The following is a 21,891-nucleotide window of genomic DNA, read 5'->3' as shown; positions in this document are numbered from 1 at the left end:
AGCCCTGGGCCCACAGGAGAGTTAATCCGGGATGCTGGGGCCAGGCTGGGGGGCTCCGAATTTCGATGCTAGCCGGCCACCAGATCCATCCCCCAAAGATCAGAGCACTTTCTTTGCTGCTGTCCCAGCTCTCCCCAGGCCGGAGAACCCAGCCCACGCAGCCCCATGGCCACCGCTCTGCAGCTGACTTCGCATCTCCCTGAGGGCCGCCCGTAGCTGAAGGGTTAACACGGCTCCGGTCCGCGCGCGGCGTCTGCGGGGACTTGTAGTCCGTGTCCCAGGCCGCGGTGCCCCAGGCGCGGAGCATCATGGCCCTCGTAGTCCCGGGCGCCTGTCACAAAGCGCGAAGGCCGCAGCGATCCCCCCCTCGCGGACTGCGCCTCCCAGGGGGCAGCGCGGCGGCAGCCGGCGAGTGCTCCGCCCGCGAGCAAGGGAAGATGGTGGCGCCGGCGGCCGCCGCGTGGTTCCCGTCTCAGGCAGCGCCTGGCCCCGGCCGTCCCGAGCCCGCAGAGCGCGCCCGGCACCGCACCGCCCCCTGAGAGCGCCCTGTCCGGCCCGCCATGCCGCGCTCCCGCCGGGCGCACGCAGCCCGGAGGGGCGGCCGCGGTGAGTCATCGTCGGGGCTGGGGGTTGCCTTGTGGGGAGCTGTGTGCGCCCCGGGGGGAGGTGGCCGTGGAGCGGGGAGTGCTCGGAGACGTGGCTGTGGGACCGAGGTGCCAGGAGAGGTGGGTGCCCGGGGGTGGAGCTGGCCGGTCGGGTTACCTTGTAGGAAGGGTGCCCTGGGCACTAACCGTGGGCCCCATTCTCTAGCCCCGATTTACTGAAGCGACCCCCCCCCCCTCCGCCGCTAGGTCCGTGGCCCCGCTGCCTGTGCGAGGGGTGTTGTGGCTGCGGTCATGGGGCCGCTGGGGCCGGCAGACTCTGACAGCCGTGGCAGGGCTGGCAGCGGGCGCGGGGCCGTGGCAGGGCTGGCATCTTTGGGGTGAATCTCCCGTGACTGGCTGCAGCGAGTGGAATTGTCTTTCGTGTGCCCAGAGACCACAAGGGGCAGGCTAGGTGGGACCCGCTCACCCTCTGCCAGCTGTGCCTTAGGCCTTTCCAGGCAGGGCTGCATGGCCTTCTATAAACTCCACTCCCCCCTCAAACAGTGTCTCCCCCCTCAAACAGATCTGTAGGTTGCTGCCCTCCCCCTGCCTATGTCTCCCATGACCCTGCTTGGGCTGCCCACTCCCAGCAGTAGTTCTGGGCTGGGCTGCATGTGGTCTCACTGGCCTGACTGAACTTACTGTTCAGACTGGGGGTGGGGTGACTGGGAATGGGGGAAGCATTTTGGGGCAGGTGCTATCATTTTGTCCTGTGTTTGTGCAGCACCTGTCACAGTGAGGGCCTGGTCTGTGCCTGGGACTTTAGGTGCTTCCACAATAATATGCTGTTATCCTCAATGTACAGAGACTGTGGTCTGGTCTACACCAAAAACTGAGGTTGATGTAGTTACGGTGCACAGGGTGTGAAAAATCCAGGTATGCCAACCTAACCTCCTCTCCCCCATGCAGTGTAGACTTGGCTAGGTTGACAGAAGAATGCTTTAATCGCTCAAGGAGGTGGAGTTACTACACCATAGGGAAAACCCCCTTCTGTCACTGCAATCTGCATTGACATTACTAGTTCCTTTAGCGTAGATGTGGCTTAAATGACTGACACAGGGAATCTGTGGAGGAACAGCAACTTGAACCGAGATCTCCCAAATCTCGCACTAGCACCCTATCCGATAGACACTGTCCATCCTTCCTCTTGTTGTGGTTGACTGAAGTCTGCTTAGCTGAACAAATCTTGCCTTTCCTATTCATTTAGGGCCCTGTGAATTGAAACAGCAGGTGCAAATACACTTAGTTCTGTGTGCAGTTCTGTTTGTGTTTTGTGCATTGACTGTCCCCTTGTGGTGATACTTGGTCAGGACATCTGTTTAAAAATGATTAATTGCATGATACATTTACAGGGTGCTCAAACTTTGACTTAGTACTAAAAATATAAATCCAAAAGCATTATTTTGCTGTTGGCTTTTAAGATTAAATTGGGGGCAGCGGGTATGCCTGCTAAATCAGGGCAGCTCAAGATCATCTTCAATATTGCTTTTCAGTCTGTGAAGACTACAGATTCCAGCATGCATGTTCCGCTTTAATAAAAGCACCCAGAAGTGTAGTTGGCATACAGCACCTCATATTAAAGATGAGGACAGCTGTGATCTGCTTCCTTTTCCCAAATTAGGTACATACTTTCTGCCAAAATGGAACCCTCAAATGTGTGTTTTTTAAAAAAATAAATAAATAAAAAAGTTTAGGAACTGAACCTAGTTTTAAAGGTGAACGAGGGGGAAAATTGAAGTAAGTGGAGATATGTCCTGTGTGCTCCCACTAACAAACCTTAGAGGGGGGGAAGATTTCAGCACAAGAGGAAAAAAAATTAGACTCCAATGGAAATTCTGGATTCAGTAGAGAACATAAGAACGGTCGTACCAGGTCAGACCAAAGGTCCATCTAGCCCAGTATCCTGTCTACCGACAGTGGCCAATGCCAGGTGCCCCAGAGGGAGTGGACCAACAGGCAATGATCAAGTGATCTCTCTCCTGCCATCCATCTCCATCCTCTGACAAACAGAGGCTAAGGACACCATTCCTTACCCATCCTGGCTAATAGCCATTAATGGACTTAACCACCATGAATTTATCCAGTTCTCTTTTAAATCCTGTTATAGTCTTATTCTTCACAATCTCCTCAGGTAAGGAGTTCCACAAGTTGATTGTGCGCTGCATGAAGAAGAACTTCCTTGTATTTGTTTTAAACCTGCTGCCTATTAATTTCATTTGGTGACCCCTAGTTCTTGTATTATGGGAATAAGTAAATAACTTTTCCTTATCCACTTTCTCCACATCACTCATGATTTTATATACCTCTATCATATCCCCCCTTAGTCTCCTCTTTTCCAAGCTGAAGAGTCCTAGCCTCTTTAATCTCTCCTCATATGGGACCCGTTCCAAACTCCTAATCATTTTAGTTGCCCTTTTCTGAACCTTTTCTAGTGCCAGTATATCTTTTTTTAGATGAGGAGACCACATCTGTACGCAGTATTCGAGATGTGGGCATACCATCGATTTATATAAGGGCAATAATATATTCTCAGTCTTAGTCTCTATCCCCTTTTTAATGATCCCTAACATCCTGTTTGCTTTTTTAACCGCCTCTGCACACTGCACAGACATCTTCAGAGAACTATCCACGATGGCTCCAAGATCTTTTTCCTGACTTGTTGTAGCTAAATTGGCCCCCATCATATTGTATGTATAGTTAGGGTTATTTTTTCCAATGTGCATTACTTTACATTTATCCACATTAAATTTCATTTGCTATTTTGTTGCCCAATCACTTAATTTTGTGAGATATTTTTGAAGTTCATCACAGTCTGCTTTGGTCTTAACTATCTTGAGCAGTTTAGTATCATCTGCAAACTTTGCCACCTCACTGTTTACCCCTTTCTCCAGATCATTTGTAAATAAGTTGAATAGGATTGGTCTGAGCACTGACCCTTGGAGAACACCACTAGTTAAACTCTCAGAATGGAGAGGGGTACCATTAATTCCTACCCTTTGTTCCCGGTCTTTTAACCAGTTCTCAATCCATGAAAGGACCTTCCCTTTTATCCATGACAACTTAATTTACGTAAGAGCCTTTGGTGAGGGACCTTGTCAAAGGCTTTCTGGAAATCTAAGTACACTATGTCCACTGGATCCCCCTTATCCATATGTTTGTTGACCCCTTCAAAGAACTCTAACAGATTAGTAAGACACGATTTCCCTTTACAGAAACCATGTTGACTATTGCTCAACAGTTTGTTTTTCTGTGTCTGACAATTTTATTCTTAACTATTGTTTCGACTAATTTGCCCAGTACCGACTTTAGACTTACCGGTCTGTAATTGCCGGGATCACCTCTAGAGCCCTTTTTAAATATTGGCGTTACATTAGCTAACTTCCAGTCATTGGGTACAGAAGCCGATTTAAAGGACAGGTTACAAACCTTAGTTAATAGTTCCGCAACTTCACATTTGAGTTCTTTCAGAACTCTTGGGTGAATGCCATCTGGTCCCGGTGACTTGTTAATGTTAAGTTTATCAATTAATTCCAAAACTTCCTCTAGTGACACTTCAATCTGTGACAGTTCCTCAGAAGGCCCAGAACATATCAGTGGTTGTGTGGGACTTAAAGTGGCTCTGGCTTCATGCATCTTAAACCAGGAAGAACAGGAGGATGTTCTAAAACATTTAAAGGATTGCCTTGTATTTTTGAAACTGACTAACTTAAAATCCCAGTTTCTGATAGTCTCCTTTAGATAGTAATGTCTATGCTTTTGTCTAATTTCCTCCCTTTTAAAAAATAGAAGGGTTAATTTGCTCTGCTTGCTGCTTCTGTTCAAAGGTCTTTTCAGCAGGGGAAAAACTGATTATATATGGGAAACAGAAACTGACTAGTGCAGTGGCTCTCAAACTTTTTTTACTGGTGACACCTTTCACATAGCAAGCCTCTGAGTGCGATTTTCCCCCCCCCCCCTTATAAAAAGTGTTTTTAATTTATATGTTTAACACCATTATAAATGCTGGAGGCAAAGCGGGGTTTGGGGTAGAGGTTGACAGCTCACAACCCCCCATGTAATAACCTCATGACCCCCTGAGGGGTCCCAACCCCCAGTTTGAGAACCCCCGGACTAGTGCTGTCAAATGCGCAAAGTACACTGGAGTAAATAGAGAATTTATTCTCTCTCATTTCATTTTTAGTCATATTATTTGGGTCATGGACCAAGTCCCATTGCGCTAGGCATTGTAGTAACACAAACAAAAAGCCTCTCTCTGCATCTTTTGTGTTAGTAACTATATAATAGATTTAACAAAAAAGTTGACAGGAATGTGACCTTTTTTCAAGTTGACAGCGTCTTTTTAAATCTTATTTCTGTGCTGAAATCCCTCTTTCCAAAGTACATTTTTGTTTTATCTAGCTCCGTTTTCACTTTCCAGTTCGCTCTTAATCTTGTTCCTAAGCAGCATCCTTGCATGAAAGAATACTACAAATAGGGTACGTTCTGTCAGCCTATGTCTGAACTAAAAGGAAGCAATGTGTCAGTTACCTAGCCTGTGCTTGCTAGCTACTAGAGTCTTCTGATACCTGGGTGCAAACAGGAAGAGCTTCCAGGTGGGAATTTGTCATGGTTGTTATACAAAGCTGTAGCTCTTTTGCAAGCCACACTTGTTCTGCTATTTCTGTGCGTGCATCTCCTCTGAAATCAGGTACGCCATCTCATCTCCATTTCATGTTCTTTGCTGCTAGTGAAGTGCCCACAATGAGATCTATGCTGTATGCCATGCAAAAGTAGCCTGTTTCTGCCTCAGGTAGCTTAGCATCTGGAAGACACTGAAGACTAGATATGCTGTGAGATCGGGAGGAGGGAGCAGACGTACCTGGATGTATTATTTTTCAATATCCGTAAAATGTAGTAGTAAAACTTCTCACTTATAGAGACAAATCTTTGAGTGGACAAATCATGGAAGCCGATACTGTCTGTCTGCAGTTCAGTGACTGCTGGGGAATGCATTGCTAGCCATGTTTCTGTTCTTTGCAGACCACGTCATAGTTGGCGTTATGGGGGAATCTTCAGTGAGGTTATTCCAAAGGGAATAACTTCAGTAAGTGGGATGAATTTTACAGCTTGTGCACTGCAGTGTCCCTGACCCAGCCTGGAGCTTTCCATTCTTCACATCTGTAAGAGAGGCATGCCCAGTGTGTCTCTTCTGCAGGTGTGTTGGATGAGTGCACGTTCACCCGTGCAGCTGTTTGCAGTACTCCAAATACACACAGCTGCAATTGTGCCAGACTGCTGTTTGCTTACTGGCTTGGAAGCCAATGTTGTGCAAACACCTGTTTGGTGTCCTGGACATTGTAGGATCACCTGGAAGGTCTGGCTGATGTGGATCTACTCCAAACCATGGGACGCTCCTGCCAATGGCACAGCTTATTCTTTAGGTTGTGGTAGCACCTGGATACGCAGGGTGCTCTCCAAACAACCAGTTTAAGCAACTGTATTCAACAGAGATGTGAGACACTCTCCTACCAAAGCTGGATTTGAACATGGTATTCTCTAACATGGATATAACATGGTTTTAAATGTTTGCTACATGTAAACATAGGCTATTAACCAGGGCTGGAGTAATTTTCTAGGTACTTATTAGCCAAAGGGCTAAATCTAATAGCCAGAGAGCAATGCAAAAGATGAGGGTGCAGGATAAGATCTGGGGGCTGTTTTTGCTGAAATCCACAGCAGGGCGCCCTGTGCCTGTGCTGCTAGGAATGGGCAGTTCCTGGATTCTGCTCGGGCAGCCCCATCTTGGTTTGGCAAGTGGCCATTTGGCTAGAAGCCATTTTACAGAGACTTCCTTCTAAGGCTCTCAGAATGCAAATCTGTTAGTAGTAGGTGGGTCCATGCACGCCTGGCTGTGGTGTAAAGGAGGGGATGCAAAGGGGGATTCTCTCTTCCTCCCCTGCTTGGGAGGCATGAGAGATCGATGCTGAGAAGTGGGATGAGCCTTGCCGTGTGTTGGGTGTATCATTAGACAATACAGAGCTGTCTTTATTGTTCGCCTGACAGAGCTTTCTGTACTGCTACTTGGCGTCAGCATGAGGGGCAAATTGCGGGCACTTAACCTCAACAGCAGCTAGCTGAGCATGTAAAAGTTCGCCCATGTGCTCTGCAGAGCTCTGTGCAGAAGGTTGCATGGGGTGGGCTGTTCTCGGGAGTGGATCTGAGCCCCATCCCGCTCCGCATGTCTCTCACCAGCCCAGGGGGCTCGGGACAGGTTTTGTCTCTCCTTCGGGTTTGAAAGGCCCATGACCCCCACGTGCCCTGTTGTGAGGGACATGCTGACTCTGATTCCCAAGGATCCCAACCTGCTGCCTTTCCCCCTGGCTACTGCATTGTGCAGCACCCTGCTGGCAAATTCCAAGGGGAGGGATCGCTGAGAGGGTGGGCTGTGTGCTCAGCACTACGCTTTCATCTCTCTGCCAATCCGCTCAGGCACTCAGTGCCACGCTGTTCTTGCAGCAGGCATGGAGCCCGAAGAATATTAACCTTTCAGTAGCATGTCACTGGTGCTCTGCTTGTTGTGATGAGTAGGACTCGATATACCAGCTGCCTTCTGGTCTTAATCCTTGTGCCTTAGCAAGAGGCTAAAAATAAAACCCAAAGGTTTGTCCCAGTTCCCCTTCCTTAGCATCCTTCTGCCTCAGCCTGTGCCCCAGTCCCTGTTCCCCTTCTCTCTCCTGCACCCCAATCCAGGCGCACCCCCCCCCACCCCCCCCGAACTCCAGCACTCCTCTGCTCTACCGCCAACCTCTTTTGGCAGTGGCTGCCTGTTTAGTTGTGTCGCTGTAACTTAATGTGGTGCTGTTTTGTTCTGGTTATAGCAGCAGAGGCCTTGGCTCTCTTCCCACGAAGCTTGTCCGCTTCTGTGTGGGATCATGTAAGGTGAGCCAGCCTCTGTTTACCACTCAGCTCAGCTTTCTTATGCTGCATCAGCACACAGTTTCCAGGGCCTGTGTACCTCTGGCCTTGTGAAGAGGTGCCTGATGCAGTCTGTGCATGCGCCGCACTCCCACTATGGGAGCCTGCTTGGGTTAAAAGCTCACTCCATGCAGTTCTCCAGCAGGGCTCCTCCAAACTACCCTCTAATATGTGTATAGCACTTCTTCCCCCAATGATCCCAAAGGGCAGTCACGTCTACCACCACTGACCTGCATATGAGGGGGAGGGGTGCAGGCAAACCCTCCATGCAGTGTTCTCTGCCTGGCCTCCTTCCAGCTTCTTCTGAAGTGCTGGGCTTTAAAGAGCTGACAGGTGTGTGCCGTGCTGGCTCTGGCTGGTTTAACACTGAAAGTGGCATTAAGTTGTTTGTCAAAATAGAAAGTTCCCAGCTGTGAGCAATGTCCTCCCTCTCCCAAGTCAGGCCTCAAGTGGGGAGGGGCAATAGGGCAGTCTGAAGGGGTATGGATCCAGATTGCCCTTGGAGAAATACTGAGGCGAGTTCAGTCTGGACTGGACTGGGCTTTCAGGGATCACAGCTGTTTCAGGAAGAGATGCAGTTGAAGACTACCTGTGATGTCTCCAAGTGGTTTAGCCTCTGAAGCATCCTCTCTCTGATGTCCAGCTTTCTGCAGGACCCGTGCCTTTGGCCAGTCTGGCTTGCACTCTTCACCACTCCCTTGGGGACTGCCACTGGTTTGCTTTGTGGGGATGAAGGAGGACAGTTGGCTCTGTGAGCTTACATGATTAAGACACTTATCTCTCAACGGCAGCTGCTGGCTTCCTGTTGCTGCCCAGTGTGTCACTGAGTTCCCCCATCGAAGCTGTGCATGCACCACTTCTCCAAAGCACCGCTCTGGCGCTCTCATGCCCTAGGGCCGGCTGCAACCCAAGCTGCCCAGCCAACCCCTCCAGGACACACAACCCTGCGTGGGGAGCACCAATTCAGTGGCTCGACTCTGCCTGGCAGGCAGAGAGGGAGGTCAGGCGTGGGCACTTAATCCTGGACTTCCCTGGCATTCAGCACTTGCTCCATCAACACTCCTGCTGCCTCCTCCACTGGCGTCCCCCCATCAGTCGCTGTCCATGCGCTCAGAGGCTGCTCTGGATCAGCTCAGCCATTCATGATCCTGTTGCCTGGTTCCTGTGCTTGCCATGCAGAGTAACTGGTGCTGCTTGTTATTCATGAGCTAACTTGAGCGTGTAGTCAGTGCGCTTGGTCATAGTGCTCCACAATGGTCATGAATGGGCCCTGCCCCAAAGAACTTGCAATCAAAGCCAACAAGGGGGAAGATGGATTGGACTGGGATGGACTGAACTCTTAATAGCAACATACCAAGTTGTCTTGTGGCCAGTCTTGGCTCCCTTCTCTCTCATCTCCTGCGCCTTGTCCCCTTTCCATATGCTGCTGATTATCAGAGGCTCCAGGTTTTGCTTCTTTATCAGCAGGGCATGTCTAAACTGGGGTTGCTAATTTGCCAATATCCTCCCTTGCTATCTGCGTAGACACTTGCTGCTTCCTTATCTACATATGGTGCAAGCTAATATTCCCGGCCCCATCAGTGCTTGTGGCAGTAGTGGCGAGGCGTGTGAGTCGCTGAACCCAGCCCTCGGGACAGACTCATCACCGGTGGGGATCTAGCTGACACCCCGAGTCAGAGTACAGCTGGCTACAGGCATGTGGCGTCCACACAGCATGTTGGGAGGCATGGCACTTTGCAGGCATACAGCTAGGTCCCTACCTGGCAGAGTTGGCAACCTGAGTTGGATGACTCGTGAGTGAGGCTTAATGGGCTGAGGATGGGGACTTGAGAGATCCAGGGGAGTGGAGGGGGAATTGACTAGATCTCCCTTCACAAGCTTCCCTGGCATGTTACGTGGGCAAGTTCAGTCTGCCTTTGTACACCTTAAGCTACTGGCAGCTACAGGAAGCTGGGCCAGCTAGTTCAGTGATGGCAGATCCCAGAGGAGGAGGATCATATTTCTTACAGTTGCTGGGGCAGGGTAGGAAGGTGATTAATGGGACAGTCGAGGATCTCCAGGAGAGGAGTATGGGGCTCTGCTCTCTCTGGCGGCTGCCCCTGTCAACCTAACCTCAGCCCCCTCCCCTTCTGGTTCCCCAGGAGCTCGGAGCAGTGCCAAGGCAGAGTCCCAGGCCAGCGACGATGAGGTAGCCAGTGAAGTACTGAGTCACTACAGCAGTGCCAGCGAGAGCACCAGCGTCGCTGAGGAGGGGGCCGGTGAGTGAGTGGCAGGGGGTGTGATGGGCGGAGAAGGACTGGCTAGAACCTGTGGCCAGACGAGCAAACCAAGCACGTAACAACAGAGAGCTCTGTGTCTCACCAGAACCTCCCTTTTCCCCAGCATCCTCCACCCCCCCCCCCCCCCCCGAGAGGTGGTCTCAGTTGTGTAAAGGACTTTAACTGATGGAGCGCGAGGGCTTGTCCCAGGCCCAGTCACTCTAGCTGACCATGGAGCTGCCTCCAGGTCAGCCCTACAGTGCTACAGTGTCAGTGGTTCTGATCAGGTGTATGAAGCATATGGGTGCCAGGTGGCACAGCTGCTACTCTTCTTCCTGGGACTGGACGTGGGGGTTGGCACTGGGGCCCGAGGTGGGAAGAACTTGTCCATCTGGCTGCTGCTTGCAGGGAGTGATGCTGTGGACGAGCAGGCCCAGCAGGAGGAGGTGGAAGACAAACTGAAGGAGTGCATTGACAACGTGACAGACAAGAGGTGAGACGGGAATGGCCCATGCCAAGGCTTCCTCCTGTTCCTCAGCCCTGGCCCTTCCTCAGGGAAAGCACAGATGTTCAGCATGCTTCAGCTGTACTGGGAGCTCTCACCTCCTCTCTCTCGCCCTTCTCTCCAGAATCCCTGCGATGGGTGTCAATAGGTGCCGGGAACCCTTTGCTCCTAGTAGGTGCAGCATGCTAGTGGGCTCAGCCAGACAGGGAGGAGCCTTGAGAGCTTGTCTCGATTTCATCCCTGATGGGAGGCATGGCAGATAGGGTGCAAAGGCAGCTCCCCTAGGACCTTGCCCTGTACAGCCTCAGAGAAAGTACTTCTGTTCCTCCTGTAGCTGCAGCGAGGTCACACTGGACAGGACTCCCCTGGGCTGCTGTGGAGCAACCCTTAGAAGCATGTAATCATAGCTCACACCCCCTTTACTCCGCAGCCCTACTGGGCTGGGCACCTCCCTCAAGAGGGGTAAGCTGGCCTTGGAAGGGGTGTGCTCTGCACCCCCTGTTGAGAAGAACCCATTGGGATGGTGACTCACCCTTTTCTCAGGGCTTCCCTGGCTTGGGAGGTTTGTCAGCCCTCTGGGACTGGCCCCAGAATGTCTTCCCTCTCTTTCCTCCCCTCCCCCCGCCAAGCCTGCCTGCCTACAAGGAAGCTGATCTAGGTGATGAGTGGCTGGGGTGGCCCTTGCCAGCCTTTTCAGGTCCCCGCCTCCCCCTCAATGTCTAGCACAGGGTATCTTTTCCAGCACCAGGACCCGGCAGGTAGCCCTGGAGAGCCTGCGGCTGGCTTTCTCCTCCAAGACACTTTTCGACTTCTTGTTGGAACGCAGGCTCACGCTCACAGACTCCTTGGAGAAGTGCCTGAAGAAAGGTAAGGCTACCTCTGCCCTTCCAGCCCTGGGAAGGCCCCCCGTAGCAGTGGGGCCACCATCTTCCCTGCAGATCCGGCTCCTTGGTATGAAACCAGTCTTTATCTGCAGCCAAGATCTTCTCCTGACCTCAGCAGATCATAGCAGGAGCGCCCACAGAGCATCAGCTGCAGGGGGGCGGGGTAAGTAGCAGGAGCAGAGAGACCCAAGGGGGACGACCAGCAGAACATGCAGTGCCTTGAAACGAAACCTTTGCAAACCCACCTACCTTTCCTTTGCTTGCCTGGTAGGGCTCTGTTCTGCCAGGGCCAGCCCTTAATGCAGTTTAGGGAATGCAGGAGCTAACTCTGTCTTCAGCTCCTACAGCGGGAGCGCTGGTTTCTTCACTCTGCTCTGGGCAGGTTGAAAACTTCAAATCTATCAAAGAAATCACCTTGGTTGAGAGTCCCCTCCAGTCTCAGGAGACCAGCCCGAAGTGCTGAGCAAAGTTCTGCTTTGTCTGCATTGGACATTTGCCTCCATCCAGCAGCTGAGGGGTGTCGATGCACCTTGCTGCGTGTTCCTTGGTTGCACGCACGTGCCCTGTGCTGCTCTGATGCTTGAGGCGGCCTCCCAGGTGGAGGAAGGGAGAAGATCTTGAGGCTGATGGAGGTTCTCTTCTCCTGCCCCACAGGTAAAGGGGAGGAGCAGTCTCTAGCTGCTAGCGTTCTCACACTACTGTGCCTTCAGATGGGCTCGGGCCCCGAGGGGGAGGAGGTATTCCGCAGCCTGAAGCCCCTCCTCATCAGTATCCTGACTGACTCCTCGGCCAGCCCCATCGCTCGCCAGAGTGTAAGTAGCAAGTCTCCGGGACACGGGAGCCCAGCTGGGTTCCAGGGGCACAGAGCAGAGAGCAGCGCTGATGTGCTTTAGAGAGCTGTGTGCTGTGTGGAGCTGGGTCTCCCTGGGAGCTGGGTCTGTCTCGGGTTAGATCTAGGCTTGTAGCAGGACTGTGGCTGGGTTATCATCACAGAATGTGTGAAACTGACCAGTGGCCGTGGAACTCTGCATTAACTTTCCACCAGCTCCGACTTCTACAGGGAGGAATGCAGCTGTGGGTGTGATGGGGAGATGTGGCTCTGAGACAGGCTGAGTGCCGGTCCTGGCTGGGCCAACCTGCTTTTGGACTCACTCATGCTGAGCCTGCAGACCTGGCCCCTGGGAGAACGGACCAGACTCAATATTATGTCAGAGGACGGGCTGGGACAGGGTCCTCTCTCCCCTGAATCCTCGTTCTCTTCCCATCTCTGCTCTGTTGGTGGTCTTGTCTGCGAGGCTCGCTCCGCGATCCAGGGAATGAAACCATTCGGGAGTGGGAGGGAACTCTCCAGAACTGAGACGTGGAGGCCTGACCTTCCCCCTTCGTCCAACCCACCTGGATCCAGGGACACGGGCTAGAGGAATCAAAGCAGGCGGGCCAGCCCCAGGGATTCAGAGACAGGAGACCTCCCTCCTGAGCCGCCCTGTGCGCTGTCCCTCGGGCCAGCAGGGCGGCACCCCAATCCCTGTTCTGCTAGGAATCAGACTGCAGCTTGCCCCGGACACAGGATGCCCAGGCTCCTGACTACACTCAATCCTTAGCTTCACGTGCCACGGGGTGCGGCTTTGGAAAATGCTAGAGTAACAGCTGCCCTCTTAGCCAGCACCAGGGTATGAACCGGGAGCTGCCAGCACTAAACAAAGTCTCTCCAGCTTGGGCTGCAGATCCAGGGCTCCCTAGCTGGGCTGTAACACACCTAGCCTCTCACCGACCCCCAGAGCTGGCACCCCCCCAGTGCTGCTTGTGTGGTGTGCTCCCACAAGGAGAACAGCCTCAGCCTTACTGACTTAAAGTGGTTCAGTATCAGCCCAGTTTCCTGGGCCCTAAGGGATCACGCAACCCAACTGCCCCCGCTTGTCCTCCTCCCTGGCATGCTCAGAGGCCAGGGATCAACTGGGCCTGGGAGGCTGGACCACTGTCTTGCCCATAGACAGGTCCATGCAGGGCATAGGTGACGTAACACTGGCAGGCAGCATGAGAGCAGCTTGCCCTGCCTTGTGCCTGCGTTGCAGAGAGAGAGCCCCTAGGCTGGCCACCAGCAGGAAATCACCCGAACACTGTCTGCTTCTGCTCTGTGCCCCCTGCTTCCTGCCAATGTGGGGCATGCTAAGAGCCATGGAGGCCAGGAGCCGGGCCACATCAGCCAGCGCAATCCCTGGTGTAAACGGAGGGCTTCCTGGCCATTTCCCACAGGAGGGGAGGGGAGGGGCCCAAGCATAGCCTTAGAGCAAAGGTGCCTGTGTTAGCTTGTGGCACCGGAGGGTTTTACCAGAGGGGTGGCTTGGAAGGAGTTAGGCACTGGGAGCTAGGGGCAGGGATTGGCCCTGCATTACTTTCCATAACCCGCTCCTCTTCCTGTCTAGTGTGCCACGGCCCTGGGTATGTGCTGCTACATCGCTGCTGCGGATGTGGAGGTAACTATGCCGTGGGCTAGCACCCAATGGGTGCTTTAAATGGAAAAGCCAGGGAAGTCTGCTCAGCCCCAATAGGGTTGGGTGTCCCCTGCCTTCCACACCCCAGAGCCAGTTGCACCGAACCACCACTGCCACCATCTCGAGGGGTGCAGCAGTTGCTACTGCTCGTCACATGACTGCTTCAGGGAAGGTGGTCTTAGCCTTCCTTGTCTGCAGTGCTATTGTACCAGCCTGGGGGTCCTGCCTGGCTGCTGTCCCTGCCCTGGAAATGTCCAGTTCACCAGTCACTAGCTTTGCCCTTGGCTTGTTTTGTCCCACCTGGCTCTGCCTAGTTGGGTGATGGATGTCTCCCCTCCGGTGGGGAAGGGGCTGTGATCCTCATGCTGTTACCAGAGCAGCTGTTCCTGTCCCCCATGATCAGACCCACCCTCGGAGAGACCCAGGGAACTGGCTGCCATGTTGCATAGGATGCGGGAGTCTTCAGCGCTCATCTTCACGTCCTTGCACCTCCAGCTGCTGCCAGTATTCACAGGCAGCCAGTCTCTGGGGCTGGTTCTTCATCTGTGACCAGGACAATGTGGAAGCACCAAGAGACACCCTCACCCCCCCTGCAGCTCATGACTGGGTTAGGCCCGTTCAAGGAGTTCCTCTGCCACAGAACCTGGAGCTTCTCTGGATAACAGGCTGCTTCTGGGCTGGGCAGTCGATGCACAGTCAACCTGTGGAACTCCTTGCCAGAGGATATTGTGAAGGCCAAGACCATAACAGGGTTCAAAAAAGAACTAGATAAATTCATGGAGGATACGTCCATCAGCCAGGATGGACAGGAATGGTGTCCCTAGCCTCTGTTTGTCAGAAGCTGGGAATGAGCAACAGGGGATGGATCACTTGATGATTACCTGTTCTGTTCATTCTGTGGGGCATCTGGCACTGGCCACTGTCGGAAGACAGGATACTGGGCTAGATGGATCTTTGGCCTGACGCAGTAGGGCCATTTTTATGGGCAGACCCCGGATGTGTTGACCCAGCTGAGATGCTCTCATCAGAGGCTGCTGGGGCTCATTTCTGCCCTTCGATTCCTCTGGCTGTGTAACTCCCTGGTGTGCTCACTCTCTCTCCTGCCCTAGGATCTGATTTCCTGTCTTGCCTGCCTGGAGGGCATCTTTGGCACTTCCTGCCCAGAGGAGGGCCGCTCTGTCCCCACCCACCACAGCCCCCTGCTCCAGACTTTGCACTGCAACGCCCTCCAGTCCTGGTCCCTGCTCCTTACCATCTGCCCCAGCTCCCAGATCAAGAAGATTCTGGACAAGTGAGTGACCTGGCAATGCTAAGGAGCTAGATGTGGGCCGGGGGTGAGCTGCCATTTGACTCTTTCATGCCAAGGGTTCAGAGGGCAATGCATGTCCTATTGTACCGGCTGGGTGGCAGGGCATTGGACTGTGGAGCTGACTGAGGAACAGCTTGACTGAGTGGAGAAGTATCCCATCCATTGTATGTGGGGAGCTAGCCCAGACTCCAGCACTGGCCAGGTCAGTCTCCATTGTGGCTGGTGAGTAGCACAGGAGTGTGCTAGCCACTCTCCATAGGAAGTGTGGCAGACTGGCTCCCTTGGTCTGTCTCCACCCCCTCTTGCCTGAGCAAGGCCCAAGAAGGTCTCTCCAGGCTGCCCATTGCCCTCTCAGATGCCCAGGCGAGCGCACGTATCTGGCGCTGGCTCTGCCTTGATTCCCCAGCTCTCCTTCTGCAGTCACCTACTGAAGCTGCCGCTGCTGCTGTCCAGTGACAACGTCAACCTGCGGATTGTGGCGGGTGAGACCATCGCGCTGCTCTTCGAGCTGGCCCATGAGCTGGAGGTACATCTTGGGGTGCTGCTAGGGCTCAGGCAGGCTCAGTGCTTAGTGGGGCCTGTGTGGAAAGGCTAACCCTCAGCCGTGGTGTGTCTGCCACAAGCTGGTGGCCAGCTCAGTGCTGCAATAGCGAGGAGCAGAGGAGGCTGTCTGTCTGGGGAAGCCTGCCCAGGGCTCCTGCTGTAAGGGGGCTGGCTTGCTCTCACCTCTTGCTGTTTGCTTTCCCTATGCTCCTGGCAGGGTGCCTGTCTGTCCCCTGCTGCCACGATCCACGTCGCTGGCAGGGGATGCCCAGGGGCGTGGGCTGGTTATGTGTTCAGTGGGTGGTGTCCATTGGGAAGACTAGCAGTAGGACCTGCTCCCCCACTAGAGAGCTCTCCCAGCCCAGCTGCCCCTATCCAGGGAAATCCCAGCAGCTGGGCTCCAGGCACTCCTAGCACTCCAGCCATGGCTAATCCCTGTTCTCAGCCAGGCTTCGAGCTGTGGAGTAAATTCCAAGCAGGCTGCTCATCTCCCAACCTCGTTCCCTCCCGCGCAGGAGGAGTTCTTCTACGAGGACACGGACCTGCTGTGCACCAAGCTCAAAGCCCTGGCCACCGACAGCAACAAGTACCGGGCCAAGACGGACAGACGCAAGCAGCGCTCCATCTTCCGCGATGTGCTGCACTTCATTGAGGTGCCCACTAATCCCTGCCAGCCCCAGAGAAGCCTCACTGATGTGTGTGCTAGAACCGGGCACACCCAAGACAGAGGCCAGCCTGGGTCCTGCTAGTGGGCTGCTTGGCAGGGTTCTCTGTTGGGATACAAAGCTCTAGGCCCCCTTCAGCCTGTTACTGCCCCGGCCCTGACTGCAGATCCCGGCTGGCACCTCGCTGGAATCTCTCTGGGGGTGGGGTCGTGCCACCCTGAGGTGACCCTGCCCTAGTGGGGTTGGAGGTGTAGCCCAGCAAAGGGCTCAGTCACTAAGGACTTTGAGTGTCTCAGTCCAGCAGTGCCCAGTGTGTGACCCACTCAGGTTGCAGGGCTGAGCATGTGTCAGAATGCCAAGGGGCTGGGGTGGCCGCTGCCAGCCAGTCTGCAGGGATTATGAAATAGTAAGTGGCTGGCGGCTATGTTGGCACCTCAGCTGTCCCAAGGTGGGCATCTTCCGCAGGGCACAGGGGCCTGCGCATCTGAGGAGAACTGCCAGCTGGCTTATGCCAGTGCACTGTGGGTGAGTCATTAAGCTGTGCCTGCTGGGAGCTGCTGGGCTCATGGGCCCTGCTTTCTCCAGTGGCATCCCCTGCTAGGGGTGGCTCTTTACCATGCTCCTTGGCTGTGTGTGGGATTGGGGGTGGGGGGCACTCGTGCTCTCCTGGCGAGGCACTAATGCCACCTCCCTGTCCCCAGAATGGCGAGTGCCATGAGGAGACCATCAAGTTTGGCCTGGAGTGCATGTACGTGGACAGCTGGGTCAGGAGGAGAATGTACAACGCCTTCAAGGAGGTGCTGGGCTCCGGGGTCAGGCATCACCTGCAGGTACTATACTGGGAGCAGGGTGCTGAGAAGGTCTGGCTGGGGAGAGGTGGGATCGGAGACCCTCCCAGGTCAGGGGGAGTGTCTCCTGAACAGGTGCTTGCCTTGCTCCAGGCGATTGTGTGTGGCGGGGGGGTTCGTCGGTGGGGCGGGGAAGCGGCTTCCCCCTCCCTGTGAAGCCCGGAGGGCGCACCAACAGGTCTCGTCTCATGTCACCCTTAGAACAACGAGCTGCTGCGTGAGATCTTTGACCTGGGGCCTCCTCTGGTGCTGGACGCTGCAGCTATCAAAGCCAGTAAGATCTCCCGCTTCGAGAAGGTACGTCGGTCAGCGCCTTGAGCCAGGCCTGTGGTCCCTTTCTGCCTGCTCCAGCGTCCCCTGCAGGGGCTGCCTGTGTCGCAGGGGGTGCTGGGCAGGGCAGAGCACTGGTTTCCCAGCCCTCCTTGAGGGGAGCCTTGCGGGGAGGCACCAGGGGAGGACTGGCAAAGGCTGCAGGTTGGCAGAGCTGTGATGGCTGGGAGGACTCTGCCGACCCAGCTAAAGTCCATCTCTGGCTCCTATGGCCAGGCTGGAAAGAGCAGAGGGGACAGCTCCCATTCCAGGTGGAGCTCTCCCCACGAGCCTCAGGGGTCCAGAACCAGGAGCTCCCTTCCCACTTGGGGCCAGGTTCCCGGGGCCTGTTGGGATGGTGGGTCCAGTGCCAGGAGCTCCGTTAACATGGGACTGGGCCCGGACACCTCCAGGTTGCGTGGCCAAGGCACTGGGCTCTCCCAGCGAGTGAGACAGAACCCCACTTGGCCAAAGCAGCTGCTTCCTTCTCTGGTGAAGGGATGCCCCCCCCCCCGACTGCGCCGGCTGGAAGGGGGAGGATCTGGTGGAGTGCCCCGTGCAGGGATGTAGAGGATTAATAGGTGGCATATCAGGAAGAAGCCACCAGCGTTGGCTGAGTAATCTCCCCAGGGAAGGGCTGGGAGCCCCAGGGCTGGGGATGTGGAGTGTACCAGCATTGCTGCCCACAAGCAACCCTGCCTTGTGCTCTGGGGCCAGCCAGGGTGGGTAGATGGTCCCTAATGGCATAACCCCATAGTCCTGTACCTCCCCATCCAGCTGACTGTTCCCTATCCTCTCACCCCCAGCACCTGTACAACTCGGCCGCCTTCAAAGCCCGGACAAAAGCCAGGAGCCGTGTGCGCGATAAGCGAGCCGACGTCCTGTGATGGAGGCTGCTCCCTCCACCACCTCCTGGACAACCCACGGACTGCAGACCCTGACCACTGTGACACAGGGGAGGAGCTGGGGGGTGGGGCTCTTGGCCCTCCCAGCTCATCAGCTCCCGCCACGCCCCTCACCCCAAATCGGGGGGGCTTTTAGACATGTACAGACTTGTATTTAAATGGTGTGGCTGGTGGATTCCAATGAGAGGGCCATGGGGCGGTTTTAGTTTTTTAACCCCAAAAATGTAAGCGAGGTTTGGGTGTGGGGGAAGCTCCCCGCTTTAGCTGGTGATTTTAGCCTCCTCCGGCCACCCCCACTCCCCACCCCCCCGCCCTGCTCCTGCGAGCGCATTGGGCCTTCCAGGTGCTGTCCCATGGAAATGCTGTGAATCAGTGCACAGCCTGGGGGGCAGGCTGGAGGCAGCGGGGAAGGGAGGAGGTGGATTTTCAGCTGAGTGTCTTGTTCTCTCCCCTGCTGTGGGAGCTGTTTGGCTTGGCTGGGTGAAGTGGGAATTGGCAATTGAAGTGGCTGGTGAAATGCTGAGCGTGTGGCATTAGGAGGGACTGTTCCCCCTCCACTCTCCTTGTTCCTCAGTTACCCCCCCATAGCACCCATGTTCATGCCCTGCTGTCCCCAATACACAATGGTTTGCATTGGGCCCTTCCCATGTGCACAGGCCAACCAGCTCTTCCCCTGCCCTTCCATCAGCATGGCTCAGGATGTCCCCAAGGGCCTGTGGGCCATCAGCAGCCACTGGTTTGAGAGAAATCCCCAACCACTGTCAGGATGGAACTAACAGAGCCCTATGGGGGTAGGGCCATTGCTGAGGAGCTGCTGCTCCCCTTGGGTGCTCTTGTTTTGTAGGGTGGGGTCTTGGGGTTCATCTCCCATAGCGAGATGCAGGGAAGGACAGAGCTTGCAGTGGGGATTGCTTGCTGAGAGGGGTTGATGCAGTCCCTAGTGTTACCAGTGAGTGGGAGATGAGAGTCCGTGTCTCTCCCCCCCGGAGAGAAGCCGGAGATCTTGGAGTGAGCGGCAGCCTGCTCGGGGCCCTGGGCCCCTGGCTGCTAGGAGATGAGGATGGGGATTGTGGGTGATGAAGAAAGCAGGGCCTAGAACTGAGCACTGGAGCAGGCTACCAGCACATATTCCCCCAGCTCTGTCCCTGTTGGACAGATCTCACCCCGTTAGCCAGGTCTGACTCAGTCTAATAGTAATTAATGGAGTGCACTGCCTGGACTAGCCCCAGCCCTGTCTGCCCCCCACCCCCACCCCAGAGCTGAGAGAAACTGAGCAGGTGGGAAAGGTGAAACTCACCATGCTGAGGGAGCAAAGGTCCACCGTGGGGGCAGGACAAGCTTTGTAAAGGCTCAATGAGGCATTGCAGGGCTGGGAACGTGCTTGCTTTAACCAGGCATTGTCTCTTTAAAAATCCCCTTTAGAAGTGATTCTTCCTCTTCCCCCACGCTGACCCCACCCCCAAAACACAGGCAGGCTTAGTGGGACCCAGGGCCGGCTCTAGGCACCAGTGTCCCAAGCATGTGCTTGGGGTGGCACTTTTTCAAAGGACGGCATTCCGGCCCTTTGGGGTGGCACTTTTTAAGGGGTGGCACTCTGTCCCCCACCCCCCTCGTTTTGTTTTGTTTTTTTGCTTGGGGTGGCAAAAAACCTGGAGCTGTGCCTGGTGGGACCCTACAGCATGTGGTGGGAGGGGAGGGTCCCCTGTTTCTGTAGTGCCCCCTCTTGCCGTGCTTGCGGGGGGGAAGGCCAGGAAACACCCTCCCTCTGCCCTCCCTGATGAAGACTTGCCCCTGTGAGGGCTGCAATTTCACTTTCTTCTGAGCCCTGTTGCCTGCCTGTTGGGGGGGCGGGCCCCCACCCAGAAGCATCTCAGCTGGAGTGCTTTGAAGGTGGCTCCCTGCCTGGGGTTGAGAGGCCTTCCCTATGGTCTCCCTCTGACAGCACAATGGCCTAAGAGGCCGAAGCTGGTCCAGGTGCTGTCTGGCTAGGAAGATCACATCAACTTCTCGCTGCTGCTCTGCTGGACTGGGCTCTGCCATAGCCAGGGGGCACACAAAACAACTGTGCCAGAGGGGGAGAAGAAAGACAGCAGGGGCAGAGCGAGGTGGGACAGGACAGCAGCATGGCCCAGCTCATGCTCTGGATCATGGAGGGATGGGGACTTTGCTGAGGGGAGCCTCAGCTCCCAGCAGAGGCTCTGCTTGGGCCCAGGGCCTCCTGGTGCTGCTGTTTTCAGAGACGTCTTCCCCCGCCCCCAGGCCATTGGGGTGCTCACCCCATCCTACAGGGCTTCCCTGGAACGGATTGCTCGAGTGATTTTATAACAGGGTGATTAGCAGAGATCATTAAAAGGCAAATGGCTGGGCTGCCTGGTCTGATTTCAGAGGTGATAAGTGTAGGGCAGCACCCCCTGCTGGGGAGGGGCAGGGAGAGGTGATCAGAGCTTTGGATATGGGAGGGCTTGCTGGGTTGGGATGGGCTGTTCAGGGCAGCAGTGTGCCCCAGGGCCATCTCTGCAGCTCCTGAGCACACACTTTCCCTGCACCAGGGCTGCCTCCTCCATGCAGGAGCCAGGCATTCCCTCCTCCTGTCTGCATCTGGCAGTGCAAGATGGGACCCTTGCCCTCTCCCAGCCTCCTGACATGCATGCAGAGCTGGTGCCCCCCGCCAGCCTCACCCACAGAACCATCCTGCAAAGGGAGCAAGAGGCAGCATTCCAGGGGGGAGGGATAGCTCAGTGGTTTGAGCATTGGCCTGCTAAACCCAGAGTTGTGAGTTCAATCCTTGAGGGGGCCACTTGGGAATCTGGGGCAAAATCAGTACTTGGTCCTGCTAGTGAAGGCAGGGGGCTGGACTCGATGACCTTTCAAGGTCCCTTCCAGTTCTAGGAGATGGGATATCTCCATTATTTGATTTGATTTGCACCTGTGCTGTGGCAGCTGCCCCTTGCCACTGGGGGGAGCCAGCATGGAGCTCTCTACTGCTTTGTCTCATGGGTTCCATCCAGTCTGACCACCTGTGTAACACAGGCCTGAGTCCTCCCCTACTAATCCCCAGAGCAGAGCTTCTGCGAAAACACTCTGGCTTGATCTGAACATTGAGAAGGATGGAGAATCGACCGTGCCCATTAGTAAATACTTCCAGGGGCTAAGGCAGTGGTTCTCAACACGGGCTTCATGTGGCCCCTGTGGTGGGGTCCCAGCTGCCCACCTGGCTTGCACGGCAGGGTCCGGGCTGCCTGGCCGCTGTGTGGTGGAGGGGCTGCTGACCAGACCCACACAATGCACTTTGGGCTCTGCTCCTGGCCCCACTCTGTGGAGGGGATGCTGGGCAAAGGGGTTGGGGGGGGGGCACTGTGGTTCTCAACCTGCAGCCCAGGTAACACATGGGCTGCATATGCCGCCCACAATGATAAATAGATTGCGAACCCTGGGTTAAGGGTGGGAAGAGACTCAGGGCTGATTCTCTACAGAAAAGGCCTGAAGTCCTAAACAAGCCCTCATGGGCTCTTGCTTTCTGCAGCCATGGAAGGTCAGGCTCCAGTGTCTGCCATTCCCGGTCTAACTGCCGCTCC

General features: G+C 55.0%; 1 protein-coding gene across 1 annotated transcript; it reads left to right on the top strand.

The window, feature by feature from the left end:
• Positions 1 to 427: 427 nt before the first annotated feature.
• On the top strand, positions 428 to 20,681 carry IFRD2 (interferon related developmental regulator 2). The gene is made up of 12 exons (XM_054033833.1): positions 428 to 606; positions 9,740 to 9,856; positions 10,265 to 10,349; positions 11,104 to 11,228; positions 11,900 to 12,057; positions 13,669 to 13,719; positions 14,847 to 15,028; positions 15,467 to 15,572; positions 16,105 to 16,242; positions 16,956 to 17,084; positions 17,304 to 17,399; positions 18,218 to 20,681. The coding sequence occupies exons 1-12, from the start codon at positions 561 to 563 to the stop codon at positions 18,296 to 18,298; spliced, it is 1,314 nt and encodes a 437-aa protein (XP_053889808.1). The 5' UTR covers positions 428 to 560; the 3' UTR covers positions 18,299 to 20,681.
• The last annotated feature ends 1,210 nt before the right edge of the window (positions 20,682 to 21,891 follow it).

The sequence above is a fragment of the Malaclemys terrapin genome, chromosome 7, assembly GCF_027887155.1.
Source record: "Malaclemys terrapin pileata isolate rMalTer1 chromosome 7, rMalTer1.hap1, whole genome shotgun sequence".
NCBI lineage: Eukaryota > Metazoa > Chordata > Testudines > Emydidae > Malaclemys > Malaclemys terrapin.
This window is presented reverse-complemented; position numbering and strand designations above follow the sequence as displayed.